The sequence below is a fragment of the Piliocolobus tephrosceles genome, chromosome X (genome assembly GCF_002776525.5).
Source record: "Piliocolobus tephrosceles isolate RC106 chromosome X, ASM277652v3, whole genome shotgun sequence".
Taxonomy (NCBI): Eukaryota; Metazoa; Chordata; class Mammalia; order Primates; family Cercopithecidae; genus Piliocolobus; species Piliocolobus tephrosceles.
Window position 1 is genome coordinate 57,143,097 of NC_045455.1, and position 18,329 is coordinate 57,161,425.

Below are 18,329 nucleotides of genomic sequence, written 5' to 3' on the forward strand. Positions count from 1 at the left end.
CATCTGAATAAAAATGCAAACTAGCAACAAATTACTAGTTTATCATGTGATAGATAATATTTTCTGGTTATTCCTCAGGCAGTAGAAATGATGTTGATAAGTTTCTTCTTATAAATTACATGAAGGGCACTAAACATTGCTTTTATTCGTGTTTAAGTAGCTGGCAAGCCTTAATAATACAGTTGTGTTTAATGTTGCCAATATATCAAAAAGCCAGACAAATGACTTTTAAAGATGGATTATGTCCTAACCATCTGAATTTAACAAATTATTTATCTTTTTTTTTTTTTTAAACCTCATCTACATTATAATGTGACTAAATATGGATGTTAGCACTTAACTCACTGGGTTGTTAGGCAGGTGAAATATGGGAAAGTGGGTAAAATTTCTAGCCAAACCCTTGGCATATGGTGTATGCTTAGTAAGTGTTCTCTATATCTACTTTCCATTTCTATTACTCTTTTATAGTGGAAGCTGAGCTCTTTGAATATAAAATCATTTTGTTGCCACCAATTTAGGTTTGCTGAAATTTCATTCTCTTATACTTTGGGTGGTTTTTTCTTTTCTACTTAATTTCAAGTAGAAGAATTTTTTAGACAAACTTCATTCAGGCTGTGTCCTCTGGGTAATGTCAGAGGGTGTGACTCAATGATTTTTTGATGCACCTAACAAGCAAGGAGGAGACCCAAAATGTTAAAACTTTAGGATTTTCAGGATGAGGATAGGACATACATCAAAATTACTCTTTGTAGCCAGAAATCCCATTGATATTCTAAAATATGAGTTTAGTAACTGATTTTTTAAAATTTGCTTCTTTCTGATATTTTATTAAAAATAAACCAGTTTAAATATTTACATACTTTATAAATGCTAGATCAAGAATTGTTAATTTAGATTTTAAAATATCATTTGTATCATGCTGTTTATGATACTATATTACTACTCCAAATTTACTTAAAAATGAAACTGAAACTTCTACTTACTCTAAAGTAAGCTCCATACATTTTTTGATCTGTGTGTGGTCGGTCCTGTTGTCTTTTGGATATTTGATGCTGTTTGAGTACTCAGGAATTTAAGACTGTTGTTTTTTTTCAATGGTTTGAACGTGCCTGTAGTCCTGCAGGGGTTTATCATGCTTATGACTTTGATCCCTTCATCTGTGCCCTGAGAGGGCATGTGGTTGTATCTAGCTTCAAAACAGATTAAAAACACAACTGTTTTGGGTTGTGTTCAGGTGATCCTATCATTTGAGTTAACTCAAGAGTCTTGGAGAAAGATTAACTTGTGCCATTACCAAAATGATATTAAGGGATAGAAATTTAGATATTTGGCCATCTTTTGAGTATGAACTTCTACAGTTGATGCTCATCTATGTTAATTCCTTCTTTGGCTCTTTAAACTCCAGGTATCTTGGTTCCAGATATGGTTGCCACAAAGGCAGTGTTCTTCTTGTGACTGCTATACTCAAGACAACTCCATCAATTTTGTCCTCATGTTTCCAAACTCTCCTATTTATTATCATGGTTGTTAATATTTCTTAAAAATATGTTATGTTTTTATCCCAAGATTGTGTCAGAATTGTGATAATTCACATATATTTTTGTCGTGCATTTATTTTTTTAAAGTTTTGTTTATTTAAATACAGTAAAACTTACTCTTGTTGGTGTAAACGTCTATGAGTGTTTTTTGTTTGTTTGTTTTTTACCTTCATATTTTGGTTTCATCTACCTCAGAAGGACCTCTATTTTACTGTTTCAGCAATCTTAGATAACCTGTAACATTTTTTGTTTAATGAGCTCTTTAAACTACTTTTGATATGAACATACATATTTTTTCTTTTGCTTTTTACAAACAATAGGTTGTTCCATTGCAGAATGTTAAATGTTCTCATTTGAAAGAATTGGTGGATGGAAAAATTAGAATCTTTTTTCATTTCTACTTTTGGAACAAAAGAAAGTTTGACAGAAATGAAATTCGATTGGAGAATATATGTCAAAGGCAGCCCCTATTCCCCAGGAAAAAGGGAGGGACTGAAATAAAGCAAGATAATTGGGTGGAGAAGATCAAATTCAGTTTTGCATCGAATAATTAAGGCTTACCATGACTAAAATACTATCGTAGTTAAATGAGCATGGGAGATAATTTCTGACATTTGTTAACAATACTACAGAGAAAAATGAAGATTTCAAAACCTCCTCCAACAAAAATAGCATTTTATCAGTAATGACAACTTAATGTTCATCCCTTAATTAAGTTATTTGCATATTCCTCAGACACGTTTACTACCTCACCAATATTGTTCATGGAGAGTAGTTTCTAGATTTACATTTTTGGAATCCAGAAATGTTGTATATTATTCTTTGCTAGTATTGCCTCCCCAAAGAGTTTTTGCATGAAATTTCAGCTACATTATAGATGAACTCATAATTGGACATTGTGGAGTTGAGGAAAAACTTACTAAAATTATGATTTCTTAAAAAAATGACGTGAAATAGCTTGTGTTGTTCATTTAAAACATTTTCTTTTAAAAACATTAGAATAATATTAAGAGTAAAAAAGAAATACATCATCGAGATTTTTAAATGTGATAGATATAAATGTGTTTAAATGTATGTACCACGTGTAAATGTGGTTATTACGGCAGAAATATTTGGGGATGGGAGATAATGTCTTGAAAGAACTTGAACAAATAGAGGCATAGATAACACTTTTGATTTGTGCCCAGGAACCGTTTCTTAAACATTTTTACTCTATGAACAGTTAATGATCATTAGTCATCTTTGCTAGTGTTAAGCTGTAGTAGATTTTCTTCACCATAATAGATGGTTTATTAGGTGTAAGGTAAGTAGGTCAAGAGCAGTGGGTCGTAGTTTATGGAAAGGAAAGCCTAACTGGCTTGAGGGACCAACACTTAGGTGATGAGGAGGATTTAGAGAGGAGAAGTATGCTAAAAGTCATTAAAGAAAGAAGTTCTAGGGGATGATTTGGTATGGAGAACTGTGCTTCATTAGAATAGTACCCAACCTGTTTATCACTTTAGTTTGGTTTTACTTATAAAATCTTTGATCTGTTTCACGTTTATTAAATCTTAAGGGATGTTTTGCTTATTACCAAAGTAGATGGACTAGACTTAACTGTAATGACAACATAAAATCTACTTGGAGATTTTAGTTAAACTTCAATTTTTGGACAAATATTATTATACTGAATTTTTCATTTCCCTTTGAGTAAGAAATGTGAATTTGATATTGTATATAACTTAGAGTATGAGTTTTAAATTTGATTTCACAAACACTTGGAAAACGGTATACCATATACTGCCGTAAAACTTTTTAGAAAAGATTTTTGTTTATTTTGATTGTATTATGAAGTGAGTTAATGGTAGCTATTTCAGTGTGGTACGGTGGAAAGTTGATGACCTCTGAGCACTAATTTTAAGCACTTATCACTTCACTTTCAGTTAATTTACTTAATTCAAGGTTTTGACTTTTATAAGAAAATTAAGGGACACTATATTTCCTAAAAGACTATAAAAATATGATGTTTTGAATTCATTAAAAGCAAAGTGAAGACAATTGTATTTACTCTCACTTCCATGTAAAATCTGTTATGTCAACTGTTGAAACTATATTACTAATAAATCGTTGAACTTGAAATCAATCTTAGCAAAAAAGTTTTGTTTTGATGTAAAGTTACACTAATGATTGATTGTACATTTACTCTTTTCTTTGGTTTTAGGCAACAGTACTTCAAATTAATTGATGAGTGTGTATCCCAGATTGTATTGCATAGAGATGGAATGGATCCAGACTTCACATATCGAAAAAGACTAGATTTAGATTTAACCCAGTTTTTAGGTGAGTATTTCTCTATTATTTAAATGGAAATACCTTATTGTCTCTTATTCTATGAATGAGCTCTAGGGTATTGGTTCTTGGGTTGTGTCTCTGGACTCCTGAGGGCCCTAATTGTCAAAACTGTTTTCATAATAGCACAAAAAACATTATTTGCCTTTTTTATTGGGTTGGTATTTTGCACTACTGGTGTAGAACAATGGTGAGTAAAACTCCTGACACTTTGTTATGAATCAAGGCAGTGGCACTAAACTGTGGGAGTAGTCATTGTCATCTTTACTGTCAATAAAACAACAAAAAAACTGCCATTTTTTACCTAAGAATGCCTTTGATAAGGTCCTAAAAATGTTAACTTTATTAAAGATTGACCCTTGCATACACATTGTTTTAATATTCTGTGTTAACAAATGGGATTTATACATACAGTACTTCTGCTGCATATGACCAGTGCCTGATATTACAAATTCTCCATAGCCAAAAGATCTATTAAAAGAGTTCAATAAGAAAATATTTGTGTAATTGAGTTGCAAGCAGAATTGCCTGCCCCACTGCCGAAGCCTTTTTTTTTTTTTTTCAAACTTGGAATGACTTATACAGACTACAGCTTCTGTAACTTGAGAGTTTTTTTTTTTTTTTTAAGATAATCAAAGCGTTATTACTTAGTGTTGTAGCATTTGAGTTTTTTTTTTTTTTTGAGGCAGAGTCTCGCTCTGTCGCCCAGGCTGGAGTGCAGTGGCATGATCTCGGCTCACTGCAAGCTTCACCTCCCATGTTCAAGCCATTCTCCTGCCTCAGCCTCCCGAGGAGCTGAGACTACAGGCGCCTGCCACCACGTCTGGCTAATTTTTTTGTATTTTTAGTAGAGATGGGGTTTCACCGTGTTAGCCAGGATGGTCTCGATCTCCTGACCTCGTGATCCACCCGTCTCGGCCTCCCAAAGTGCTGGGATTACAAGCTTGAGCCACCGCGCCCGGCCGCAGTTGCTTTCTTAAAAATGAAATAAAATGAGCCTATAATTTCAAAGAAAATGGCCGACAAATATGCTGCCAATGAGAAAATTTGAGTTTTTAAGTGGAAATTTGAATTTTGGAATATTTGTATCTGCTGCTTTTAGGCTGACAGGTTCTCGATACTAAAATTATTTCCTGGTGTCACTGGTGTTATTAAGCTGATTATTCATTGTGATATTGTAGAAAGACATGTTAACATTTCGAACATTTGCATGACTCAGCACACCATTCTTTTCCATATGACCAGTGCCTGATGTTACAAATTCTACATAGGCAAAAGATCTATTAAAAGTGCAACATTTATCAAGAGATTTTAGGGTAACAGTGCAAGTTAATTGATATGATATGTGATTCCACATATCATATAAGTTTAAACGTGCAACATTTATCAAGAGATTTTAGGGTAACAGGGTAAAGTTAATTAATATGATACGTGATTCCACATATATGTGTTTAAGAAGTCACCATTTGTCAGATTTCGATATACATCAAAGAAGATTATCCACAATGATTTGAAAAAGCTATTAAAATACACCTCTCACTTTCAGCTATGTATCTGTGCAGAGTTGTGTTTCTTTTCATATATTATCTGAGTGCAGGGAGAAGAATGAAATGTAATTAGTGAAGAACTAGATAATATTAATGAAAATGCTTGTTTCTCTCTATAAGAGATAAACAATTAGAAGTTCCTGGGGTGGGGGGAGTGGGAAGAAGACACAGAAATTAAGGAAATGGTGCTGTAAATATGCAGCACACTAAAATGTGGAATGATTTTGAATAGTATCTGAAAAAATTTATTCCACTGGGTCATTTAGGAATGGCAGCTAAGAGGTTTTTTTCACTGAGCTCTTGAAGGAAATAAAATATTTGAACACCATTTGCCTGTATAAGTGATGCATGCTTACATAGTTTTAAAAAATTAATTGTATTTACTGATTTTTAAATATTTAGAATAAATTCATAAGTAAATACAAAAGATTTAAATACAGAAGAGAATGTCATTGTATTTCTATGAATAGGTGAGAGAAGAACCAAAGTTGGACAATAGGGGAGAAAGGTGTTGGAAAGCATAAGGCACAGATAATTTGACATACTATAGCAAGAATTTTAAGTTATTGTTAAGGTAATAGGAATCAAAATTAAATGTTTCGTGCTCTGGAGCAATCCAATTTAGTAAATATCAAAAATTAGGATTAGATGGAGAACAAACACTGTTTTAATCTTTTATACCAGAAAGTTATCTAGAATGTCTTAAATAGATAAATCAAGAAATAATAGTTATGTACATTTTATTTAGAGTTAAGAAACTAACCACCAAAATAATCTGGTATAGAAATGGCCGTAAGAGGTTGCATTTAGGAAGTATGATTGAGATTTGGATGCAGTAACTTTGTTGACTTATTTTTTATTGTAAATTCTTCTGTAATATATTTTTATAAACCTTGTTCATGTATCACTTTCATTCAATAAAAAAGAAGGGATAGCATATATTATGGGAAATCCATATGAATTACTTCTCCTACATTGTGTTCTGTCATGTATATATATCGTAACTTATTTAAGCAGTTCGTTATTGATGGGCATGTAAGTTATTTTCAGGTTTTTTGTTTTTTTTTGCTAACATCAGAAAACATTTTAATGATTATTCTGGCCTAATGGACAAGTCTTAGAAATGGAATTGCTAGGTTAAAAGAAAATCCATATTTACAATTTTAGTACATATTGCCTAGTTTTTCATCAGCAAAGTTCTTAACTTTCACTATTGGTTTCCTCATGTCAACTCCAACACTTGGCATTATCAGTCATTTAGTCTTCACATTCATATTGTTAATTTTCATATTGTTAGGGAATAATAAACATTATTCATCTGCTTTAGTGATTTTTTTAGTATCAATTTTTCTAACTTTCTGTTTATTACTGTTGCCTGTTTTTTTTTTTTTTTTTTTTTTTTTAGCTTGGTTAGACATCAACTTTTTTCTTTAAAATATGTACCAATTGGTGATAGAAACACTTGAGTGTTTTTACAATTGAATGTTCTCCTTTTGCCTGCTAGAAGTTTAAAACTGTTACTGAGTTTGGCTTTTCCTTTGTTTTCTGTTTTCTGGTATCATGCTTAGAAAAAGCCTTTTTCATTCCAACGTTATAATTTTTTTTTTCCATTTTATTTATTACTGGTAGTATCAGTATTATTTTCTATGATGTTTTTTCTTTCTAAACTTTTGAAGTCATAATGAGTTTAAGAACTATCACATTAAAAATTTCCTGTCATTGCAATTTTAGACATTTGCGTAGATCAAGCAAAACTAGAAGAGTTTGAAGAGAAAGCATCAGAACTTTATAAGAAAGTAAGTAGTTTTGACTAACTTTGTAGTACTCTCTGGGGAACCACTGCAGGCATGCTTCTGCCTCAGGGAGTTTGCTTGTTATTCCTTCTTTCTTCTTTATCTGCTTCAGATGTGTGCACAGATGCCATCCACCAAGGAGGACTTCATAGACCATTGTATCTAAAAAATCTTAACTTCCCACTCCCAACCTTGACCTTCCCTATTCTTCTTTCCTTACTTATTTTCTTTCAATATATTTATCATCATCTGACATACTACATAGTTTAGTATTTATATGAGAATGACTTATCTATTTCACCCTAAGAGTAAACTTTGAGGCATTTTGTTGCTTTATTTACTATCCCTGCACCAAGAACTTTTCCCAGCCTTTGTAAGAACTAAAAAGATACTTTTTGAATGAGTAGATGATTGAGCAAAATGTATGTAATCAAAATTTTAAGATTGTGATAATTCTCAAGAAATCATATTATTTAGGCCCTTAAGAATGAAATCATATATAAAAAATTTAAAAGTTAACTTGCTTTTAGTTTTGATTAAAGTTGCTTCATTGTATTAGTTGAACTTTATAAAATTGCCATGTTCATGGGTCATAGCTGTTGGATATTACCGGTTTTGTTTCAACCCAGTAGTATTTCTAACCATCCAGCCAATTCCTTACTTTTCTTTAACCCATTTATGCCTGAGATTGCAATTTTTTTGAGTTTTGAAAAATCAGACATTGGCAATGACCTTGAGTAGTAGAATATAAATAACTCCCACATGCTCAGCGTTCCAATAGTGGAACAGTAGGCATAAATTTAAGGTACTGTTTTGTCCTTTTATCTCTGGCTTAACAAGTACCTATTTAACTTTTAATTTGTTGTTTCAATTCTTTGCATTTTAAATAGTCAATCTGATTTGAATTGTTCAGATGGTTTTTCACATTGAAGGAGTGATAATAATTATCACTACTATTGCCCCCATGATGAACCCAGAGCGAACATTTACTAAGTGAATATTTATTGTGTGTTAGGCATCATGCCAAGGAGTTTACGTTTTTGATGTGGCAGATACTAAGTGTATCTTGAGGCAGTTGCACATTTCTATAAACTTTGAAGATAAAACATAAATTATAGGCACTCTTTCGGAAGTTAAGAGTAACTTAAGAAAAACATTATAAATGTCCTCAGGGGCCTTAGGGTTCTGACTTCACCAAACGCTAAATGAGACGTCGTTATTTCCCAGGCCTTCGGCTGCAGGTTAGGATTACAGTTGTGAATATGATATTGTCGTTTCTCTGAAGTGACTTAGTTTAGTGGGGGAAACAAATTAATGGATCATTAAAATTTAGTCTCATAGTGTTAGAGTGGATAGATGTTCATGTTGTGGGGTGACCTTTCACCCAGCCAACATTGTATTCTGAGCTCGATAAGCACTTTAACTCTTTATAGGAAAGTAGTAGTAGACTTTCAAGTACTTGATTTGGATGCATCCCAGATAGTATAAATTTGATTGTGTTACCATTTTTAGGTATATAGTATATATGAATGGAGTTAAACATGAATGGAGTTAAAGTTTCTCAACAAATTTTTTAAAAATTGTAGGCTTTAAATATGAATAGAAGAAAGACCTTGTTCAAGGTTAGTTGTCTCCTTTTAGTCAGAAATTATATGTCTTAGGTGAATTCAGAAAATACTGTTTGCTCCATAAAATATTTCTATTGCCATATCATTTTGTATATATCAGCAAAAACTTTGTTCCGATAGCTTTATAAGGACACATGTAAATACTCTGCTTTAGGCAGGAAGCTATCATAGTTGCTAAACACATTCTTTATTTTGGTGCATAAATTTGAAAAATGAAGACCAGAAATGTCAGAAAGTATATAGAGAATATTGAATTACCAACCTTCTTGTACAGATGCACTAATACATTCACCCTAGGGAATGAAATTAAGCAGAGCCTCAACCTTAACTGTGTATTTCAGCATTTTTTGCGTGTAATTTTGTAAGTGTAATATTGCTCTAGTAACTCTTTTTGGAGAAGAAGGCTATTGTATCAGTTTTTATAAGGTGTGCTTTTAAGGGAGATTCATTTTGTCCTCAAGGTTACAGTGATTTGACTATAGATATTACAAAAATTCTAAAGCAAAGTTTATATTTCAGCTATCTTTTTATAGGGGAGGATGTGTAAATTTATTTTTTCATAACTAATACTGTTACTTTCAGTATGAGTAAGTTAATTTAATAAGTATTCTTAGAGTTTACCAATTATGACTGTGGTTGCTTTTATAATTTTTATCTTAAGTCCTGAAATAATTCTTTTTCCTTATGAATTTTAGTCTAGGGTTTATGAAATAGGATAGTACACATATTGATATTGTAGTAAGGCTTTTTCATTCTTACTCTTATAAGAAGAATGTAATTTTTTTTTTCTTTCTGTGTAGCAGTGAACTTTGTCTTAGTTGTCAAAAAGAGAAAATGACCTCTCAAAGATTTCTGATGCTGGGAGAGTGACTATGTTGATACAGTCATTCAACATATAAAGGAAGATTTGATGGGGTTGGCTCATCACTTCGTTCAGCAAATATTTATTTGACTTTAATTATAAATGTATGACACTGGAAAAGTGATGAATAAAGTAGAAAAGTTTCTCACATTTAATGAGCTTTCAGGTTGGTGAGTGTTATTGAGGTGTATTATAGTAATATGTATGTTGGCGATTTTTTGTTACAGTGTGCGATTGGTGTGGTAGACAAACCCTATGTGGTATGTAAGCCCAGAGGAAAGGTCCCTTTCCTAGTCATGGGTGGCCAGGGAAGCCTTCTCCAAGGAAGTGATGTCTAATCTGAGCCTTGAGGTATCACTATGAAGAACAATGCGAGATAGCCAAGGACGGAAGTGTATCTAAATTTCTTTTGAATTTCCTATACATATCTCAAGCTGAGCATATCCAAAACCAAATTTATCTTTCTTCTCCCTAAAAATATCTTTTTCTCCTGCATTTTATAACCTTATTTATTTTCCCCAAATAACAACACTTTTTTTTTTTCCAGCCTGTAAAACAACAAAACCCTGTAGTCATCTTAGATAAACTCCTCTCTCTCATTTCTTTCATTCAGTCAGATACTAACATTTTTGAGTTCTGTAGTCTTTTTTCATTTCTTTGTCATTACTGTCTCCTCCACCTCAATTCAGGAAGGCCTTCAGTTCTCTCTTGGATAACTGCAATAGCCTCCAAGCCAATTTCCATGCCTCTAGTATGTCTTTTTCAGCCCATCTTTCACACTGCTGCTGGTTGAGTTTTTGAAAGTAAAATTTTGATTATGTTATTTACTTATTATACACACCCTAATAACTCTCCAGGATTTTTAAGAAGAAAGGATTAACTCTTTGGCTTATTGCAAAATTCCTTTCAGCAATTTTATTTCTGTGTACATTCCTGGCTTTATCTCCTTCAGTTTGTTCTCATATCTCTTTTTGTGCCCCTTACAAAGTATTGCAAAGTATTACAAAGTACTCATCCACACGCTGAAATGCTAGTAAGTTTTTCAGACTTTGAGGTCAAGCATCATTCCTTCAGGAATCATTTCCCAGCTTTCAGTCTCTCTCTCTCTCTCTCTTTCTCTTTATTGCTGGTATTTTTAATGGATTTAGGGTTGTTAGTTTGCTTTTACTCCTCCACCAGCCACTGTGCTTACTAAAAAGGACACTGATCATATTCTGTTTAACTGTGTCTCCGGAACCTACCACTCTGAGGAGGCATATCTCGGGTGTGTTGTTAAATATTTATCATGTAATGAGAAATAGGTAGGTTAGGGCCAGATCCTAGAGGGTTCTTAGATAGTAATGATTGTAATGAAGTCACTGATAGTTTAAGAACAAAGGAGTCATGTTATTTGAGCTGCCTTTTATAAAGAATAGCAACATTCAAAAAACAAATCTTATAGGGGGAAACATGTTTGGTTTTGAAAATATGTTTTTTTTTTTGGTCTGTCTTGATACGTTTTCATTAAGTGGTTGGAAATATATTCATGGACTGATTTGTAGCCTGGAATTCAAATGAGAAGCTGAGATGTTGATAGGGATTTGTAAGCCATCAGTGTATGCATGGTGATTTAAACATGGGTGTGGAAGATGAGACAAGTAGGAGGGGGATGAGGAAAGAGTCCTATAGAGTGCCAACATTAGTGGGTTGGATTTTGTAGAAACACATAACAGGAATTGGTAGGAACACTCAAGGAGTAGCAGGAGAACCAGAAGTGTGTGTTGTAATGGAACATACAGAAAAGAGGTTGAATATGAAGGCCTATTTATAGGTATTTATGCTATAGAACTGGCCTGTCTAATATGGGATGGTGGAAATGTTTTATAATCTATATTGTTCTACATGGTAGTCATCGGCCATATGTACCTATAGTGTACTTTTTAAAATGGCTGGTGTGACTGAGGAACTGAATTTTTAAACTTTATTTATTTTGGTAATTTATGTTTACATTTAAATAATCATTTGTGGTCAGTGGCTATGATATTGAAATAGCATGGCCCTAGAGAGACCACCTAAGATGAGATTGAGAGAAGTCCAGGGAATTTGGACTTCTGGACTTGGAATTTGGTAAGTCAGGGTTTTTAGAATGAATTATAGCTAAGTTGTGACAGATAATGACATGAATGGGGTTCAACAGGTCAGAAACGTGAGTATGGTTTAAGAATACTCTTTGAAAAAGTTGACTTTTAAGCTAAAGAGAGATTATGGTAAGAGGGGTTATAAGGAGGAAAATGAGGGATGAAAGTACAGAGGGATTAACTATGCAAGGACGGTGTGAAGGCAATTGATTGAGCAAGTCCTTAGGTGGAAGTGCTGGGTGACGGGAGAGGGTCGGCGGACGTCTGAGACTCATGCATGGCTTGTTTAGTAGATTAGTAATTTGATTAGATTTAGGCTTAGAATCTTTTAAATTATTTAACAGTAAGAGTGGTTTGTAGAAACTGTAGTAGTAGTGGGGAATGGTAATGTTGCTGTGGCTTAGGTCAACTGAAGGACACTTGGACAGTTTTTACCTATCAGTTTTTGTTATCTTACTAAAGGAACACGGGGTTGAGACTGAGAGGATCAGTAGTCTGAAATTTACCTTCCTTCCCTGTAAAATGGGAATTAAAGCAATATTTCTTATTTCACAGAGTTTTTGTAATGAAATCTAAGAATGCTTATTTTTGTACTTTAGAAACTATAAAGTATGGGGGGAGATAATGCATGTGCAGGGTTAGGGAGTATGTGGAAAATCTCTATTTTCTGTTCAATTTTGCCGTGAACCTAAAAACTGCTCCAAAAATTCATCTGTTAAGTAAAACTGTAAAGCATTATCTAAACGTTAATTGCAGGGAGGTGGCATAGTTTCTGTGAACTCAGACTCTGAAGGCAGGAAATCTGGCTTTTTAATCTCACATCTTTTACTAGCTATGAAGGACTAGCAACTGCCTCTGTGTTATTAAGGACAAAATAAGATTCCCTTTATAAACTAAGTAAAAATAAAAGCCCTTTATAAGCGGTGGAGTTCTACATTGTTATTTTCCTAATTGAGGTTTGAGTATATTTAAAATGTAGAGGCCACATTTGTGAGATAGTTGCATTTTTTTGATGAATTTTTTTTTCATTTTTTTTTTAAAGAAAGTCAAATGCTCATGTTTGATTGTGAGACAAAAAGGAGATTTTTGGTCATAATAATGACAAAGTTGAATCTATTTGAATGCAAGATGAGAACTGGTGATGAGTGGATATATAAATTCTTATGGAAAACTCACTGGATTCACCTAATTTTATTGTTTGCTTTTTTTTCCAGAAGGTATTTCACTAGGGATTTTGAAAAATTAATTTATCGTTACTTTCCCAAAGATATTTGGAGATATTATGTTGTTACAGGAAAAAGAGTTAGAAACTGAATAGAATGGAGTTATTTAGTAATAAAAAATATTAAAATGGAATCCCCTAAATCATGTTGATATACTTCAGATAAGTTTCAAGAATAAGTTTTTGCAAGTGGGGGGTGCAAGGAATTCATACAATGCTTTGCTCTCTATTATTTTACACAAAGTCACAATAATATTGAGAGACTTTGAAGAAAATGCCAAGGTTACGGATAACTGTGGCCAGTTTGCTCTGCAGAGAGGTCACAGCTTTTGTCTGTGGCTTTTTTCTGCCCCCTTGTGAATGAATGATTTTGGCTGGGACCTGGAGGGGCCTAGAGAAAGACTCTCAGTGACTTTTCAAAACTCTACCACTCCTTTCATAAACCCTTTCATAAAACAAATTTCATAAAAATTTGTGTTCTACTGGCAGATCATTCGAGTCATATTTCTGTAAGAAGAATAGTGCTTTTCATTTTCATCTTTCTGTTTTTGTTATTATTTTTAATTTGTTTCAGTTTGAAAAAGAGTTTACTGACCACCAAGAAACTCAGGCTGAATTGCAGAAAAAAGAGGCAAAGATTAATGAGCTTCAAGCAGAGCTACAAGCTTTTAAATCTCAGGTAAAATTCCACTCCGAGTGAATTTGGGTATTAAAAACACAGTGAGGGAGCAAAGGTTATGTTATATCTTCATAGCATCAAAATGTTTAAACTTTAATTTTGCTTGTATATTTTTATAGCATTATTTATATGTACTTGTGTTTTGCTTTTTTTGGTCTTTTTTTTCTATATGTGTGTATATCTAAGCTTTTACTAATTATTCTGCTTTCTTATGTTTTGTTTGGGTTTTGTTCCTAATGTCACATGTTTCCTAAGTAATTAAGCATAAAGAGTAAGAAAATCTTTTACTCTCAGATTTGTTATCACTGATCTTTATCCCACTACAGGAAATTATTGCTCAAGCTATTTATTTTTCAAAACCTTCAGCCTAGGGGTCCCTTGCAGTAAAAGATAACCTCTAGCTGAATGAGAACATTTTCTGATAATTTTTCAATTTCCAAAGTAAACAGATTTAAAACATGACAAAAAAGAGAGTAAATCTGGATTATGAAGCAGATAGCTCCCATGCACCCTCTACACATAAAACATTTAGATAGCAAGAAATACGTCATCTGCATGCTGTATGTTGATGTAAGTAAGGAGGTAGAATATTCATAGCTAAATTTCTTCATGTAGATTTACGTACAGGATGATGAGCAATAAGTATAGTTTTGCTATTTTGCTTTCATCTTAATTTATGGTTATGTTGAAATAGTCTTAGGTATACTGTATCCTCTCTTATTGGCAATTTTGTTTTCTTTTAAATGCTTAGTGGATAGTTTTGTTACTGAGGCTGTCTGGAGATACCTTAAGAGATAGCTATCTGTTAGTATTCAATTTGAGAAAAAAATTAAAATCTCCTATCTACAAGAAAATTATTCTCATTCATCTTCATTCGTTAGTGCTGCAAGAGGGAAGTATCACATTTTATTGAATTTTTTTTTTAATCTTTCCCATATGGCTCCTTGTCTCTCATATTGAAAGAAACATTTGATTGTGTCTATACTTCAGACTGAGTTATAGACAATGGCTGAAATATATATGACAAGTTTTTCTTGGTCTGGGCTAATGTAAATTTAAGAACTTTCTTTTCTTTTTAATTATATTCAGTTGAAGGTTTATTTGTAAATCTTCTCCAGAAAATTCCAGTTTATAAAAAATGTATCCACCATTTTTGGATAAGTTATTGCTGCATAGTGCTTTTATATGAAATGGGAATAAGTATATGTTTTGAAAGTGAGATTAAATCAAGGAATCTCCTAAATTGTTTCAAATTGTATGCAGTGATGACAATTGTATGCAGTGATGACCCATGTTTATGGCTATGAGAAGAAAAGCTAGAATTAGATACTTAATATTGGCCACCATATGTTCATGTTGGAACAACTGGCAAATTCTTTCTTTGGATGCTGGTTTATTTCTTATGAAATGAGGACATTTATCTTAAGATCCTTCTTTTTGTTCAAAGCTATGCTGACTATGAAGAGTATGAGTAAAATATGTTCTGTTATCTATGATTTAATTCCTTTGCTCCTGTAGTCTCTTCACAACCAGGTACTTTAGGTGCTGGAGAGACATAGTGATGAGCCGATAGTCACAGTGTCTGGCCTCCCAAACCATTTCTTCAAGTCAGTCTTCACACTTTATTAAATGAACTATTCTAGAGCAGAAATTCAGCCATATCTTTAAGACACTGATAGTTAATTATCAAATACATTCAAAGGGTGGTACCATCTTTGAACACAGCAACCCAGATTACCACTGAACTGGTTTTCCTTTATACTTACTGGTTTTGATAAGGCATGCTTTTGATTTGTGGCCTCAACTTCTTTTATAACACTGTTTTCTTTGTCATGATTTCAGACGTCATTGATTTCAAGCTTTTATACATAGTCTATTTTTCATAATTGTGCCATGAAAATTTAAAATTATGTAACATTTATTAAATGCCCACCATGTGAAAGGCAGTTAGAATTGAAGTTTGTAATTTCAAGAAGCTAATCATATTACAAAAGTTATTTATTAACCCAGAATATCTTCTTTGTTGCCATCGAAATGCATCTGTTAAATGCTTATTATGCCATGGAAACATGAGGACAAAAGTGACCAGTGGACACAGGCGGTTCTTTTTCACCCCTGATTTTACCTTGCTTCTCTGTGGCGTTTGATTCTGCAAAGCAGTCTTTTAGGTAGTACTCTCTTCATTCATAGTTTTTGACCCTGTGCTTGGCTTTTTCTCTTCTTGTCTTTCATGCATTTATCCTATGCATTTCTTCCATAGCTATCATGTACCAGTTACTGATTTAGGTGCTGGGGAAAGAGCAGTAAATAATACAAGATAGTCACCTCATCAAGCTTATAATCTGTCAAAGAGATAAATGCTAATGATTCCTTAAATAAATTAACACTTTTGATAAGAGCTATTGAAAAGTACAAGGTGCTATGAGTGTATAATGAGTGGTCAGATAAGGCTTTCCCAAGGAAGGGACCTGGTAGCTCAGACTGAAGAGGCTAGTAGGAGATGGTCAGGTGAAGAGAATGTTCCAGGCAGAGAGGGAGCAGCATGTACAAGGGCCCTGAAATTAGCATGAGGTTGGCACATACATGGAATTAGAAGAAAGTCACCTGCAAGACCAGATGGCAAGGACCAGATCATGACATACTTATATAGACCCTATGAAGAATTTTAATTTGTTGTTGTTGTTGTTGTTTTCTCAAATGCATTAGGATACCATTGAGAAGATCTGAGCAAAGGCATGATGTGGCAATATCATTTAAGTCCTTTTTTTGAAATCTTATTTTTTACTTACCACTTAAATGGTTGCGTTCCATAGAACTCTGTGCATAGACCCTTTATCATGCTACATATTCTCTCCATACTGTGAGTGAACTTCTCTGCTTCCCTGACTTCAACTGTTCTCCAGAGACTACTGATTTTCAAATCTTCTAGATCCACATACCCATTTCCCTCCTGGACATTTCTACCTAGATGGTCATAACTGCCTCAAAACAGGGAATTATACTTCTGGCAATTATGTTTTTATGAGGAAAAAAAACCCTGCAATCTTAAATTAGAAGAAAAATTGTTGGAATTTTGAATTTTGGTTAAACCATATGAAATTACTGATATGTAATTATTTTGGTTTAAATGAATACCTTATTTTTGAGTAAAGTGTATATTTACAAGTTTTTTAGACATGTTCTTAGTTATGTCTCATTGTTTTTTTTCTCCAGTTTGGTGCCTTACCAGCTGATTGTAATATTCCTTTGCCTCCCTCTAAAGAAGGTGGAACTGGCCACTCAGCACTTCCTCCTCCGCCTCCACTGCCTTCTAGTGGAGGGGTGCTGCCTCCACCCCCTCCCCCACCACCTCCTCCACTTCCAGGAATGCGGATGCCATTCGGTGGTACTGTGCCTCCACCACCTCCCCTGGGATTCCTGGGAGGACAAAATTCTCCTCTACCAACCCTGCCATTTGGGTTGAAACCAAAGAAAGAATTTAAACCTGAAATTAGCATGAGAAGATTGAATTGGTTAAAGGTAAAACAAATTAATAGAGGAAAATACTTTTACCTAGATCTAACTCTAATTTTGGATTTGCATATACATAATTTCTAATGGAATTTAATTTATACATAATTTAATTTATATATATGTAATTTCTAGTGTCACTAATCAAAGTGATTAGTGACAATAAAATAGCGTTTTTTTTTTTTTTTTTTTTCTTAAAATATTAGGATAAAGCCCTTTGATATTGACCAAGACTTTCTGGTTTATAAATATGGTGAGAGTTGATGTTGTTCCAGTGGAATGTGATTTGTAATTAAGTTGATAATTAAATATTATTGCAGTGAATCCTATGTTTATGAAGCATTTCTCAAAAAAAAAATGATGGTGTTCCTAGGAAATTTTCTCTATTGATAGATGTTGGGAAAGTGTTAACTAGTTGTCAGAAGCTAACGTCTAGTCAGATCTTAAGAATTCAGATTCCTGCAGATAAATGGTTTTATGGTAACAGAAACATGGAAAATGCTGTATAATGTATCCTGCCCTTCAAGATGTATATAGTGCAGGTGAGGATTGTTAGAGACTATGAGAAATGCACTTGAGAAGAAGCTAATTAAATCATATTTCAAATCCTCAACTATTGGATCATGGAAGCGTTTTCTTCCTAATAAGACCATAACATTCTGCAGAACTTGTATCTCATTGAACACACTTTGGGGAAAAATCTTACAGATACGACTTTATAAATTTCTGCTGGCAGCTATGATAGTCTGTGCTTGGCCTCGGACAGGTGAACACTCACCTATTTATGAATCAGTCTTCTCTCTGATTGTAGATCAGACCTCATGAAATGACTGAAAACTGTTTCTGGATAAAAGTAAATGAAAATAAGTATGAAAATATGGATTTGCTTTGTAAACTTGAGAATACGTTTTGTTGCCAACAAAAAGGTAAGTTATTGATTATTTATTAATTTATTATAATTTATTGATTATAAATTATTTATTATTTAATTAATTTAATTTTAGAATTTTAACATGATGCTTTTTACATACTAATTTTTAGAAAACATTGGTTTTTGAATCCTGTACATGATATTTTTACATTCCTAATGGGCAAATAAATGGCA

General features: G+C 33.2%; 1 protein-coding gene across 2 annotated transcripts in view; it reads left to right on the top strand.

The window, feature by feature from the left end:
* DIAPH3 (diaphanous related formin 3) overlaps nucleotides 1-18,329 on the top strand; it is a 522,768-nt gene that overhangs the window by 189,634 nt on the left and 314,805 nt on the right. For both annotated transcript variants that reach the window (XM_023196219.3, XM_023196220.3), the window contains 5 exons: nucleotides 3,739-3,857; nucleotides 7,145-7,209; nucleotides 13,610-13,714; nucleotides 16,928-17,233; nucleotides 18,036-18,150. In XM_023196219.3, coding sequence (XP_023051987.2) covers nucleotides 3,739-3,857; nucleotides 7,145-7,209; nucleotides 13,610-13,714; nucleotides 16,928-17,233; nucleotides 18,036-18,150 — 710 coding nt within the window. The remainder of the gene's footprint in view (nucleotides 1-3,738; nucleotides 3,858-7,144; nucleotides 7,210-13,609; nucleotides 13,715-16,927; nucleotides 17,234-18,035; nucleotides 18,151-18,329) is intronic.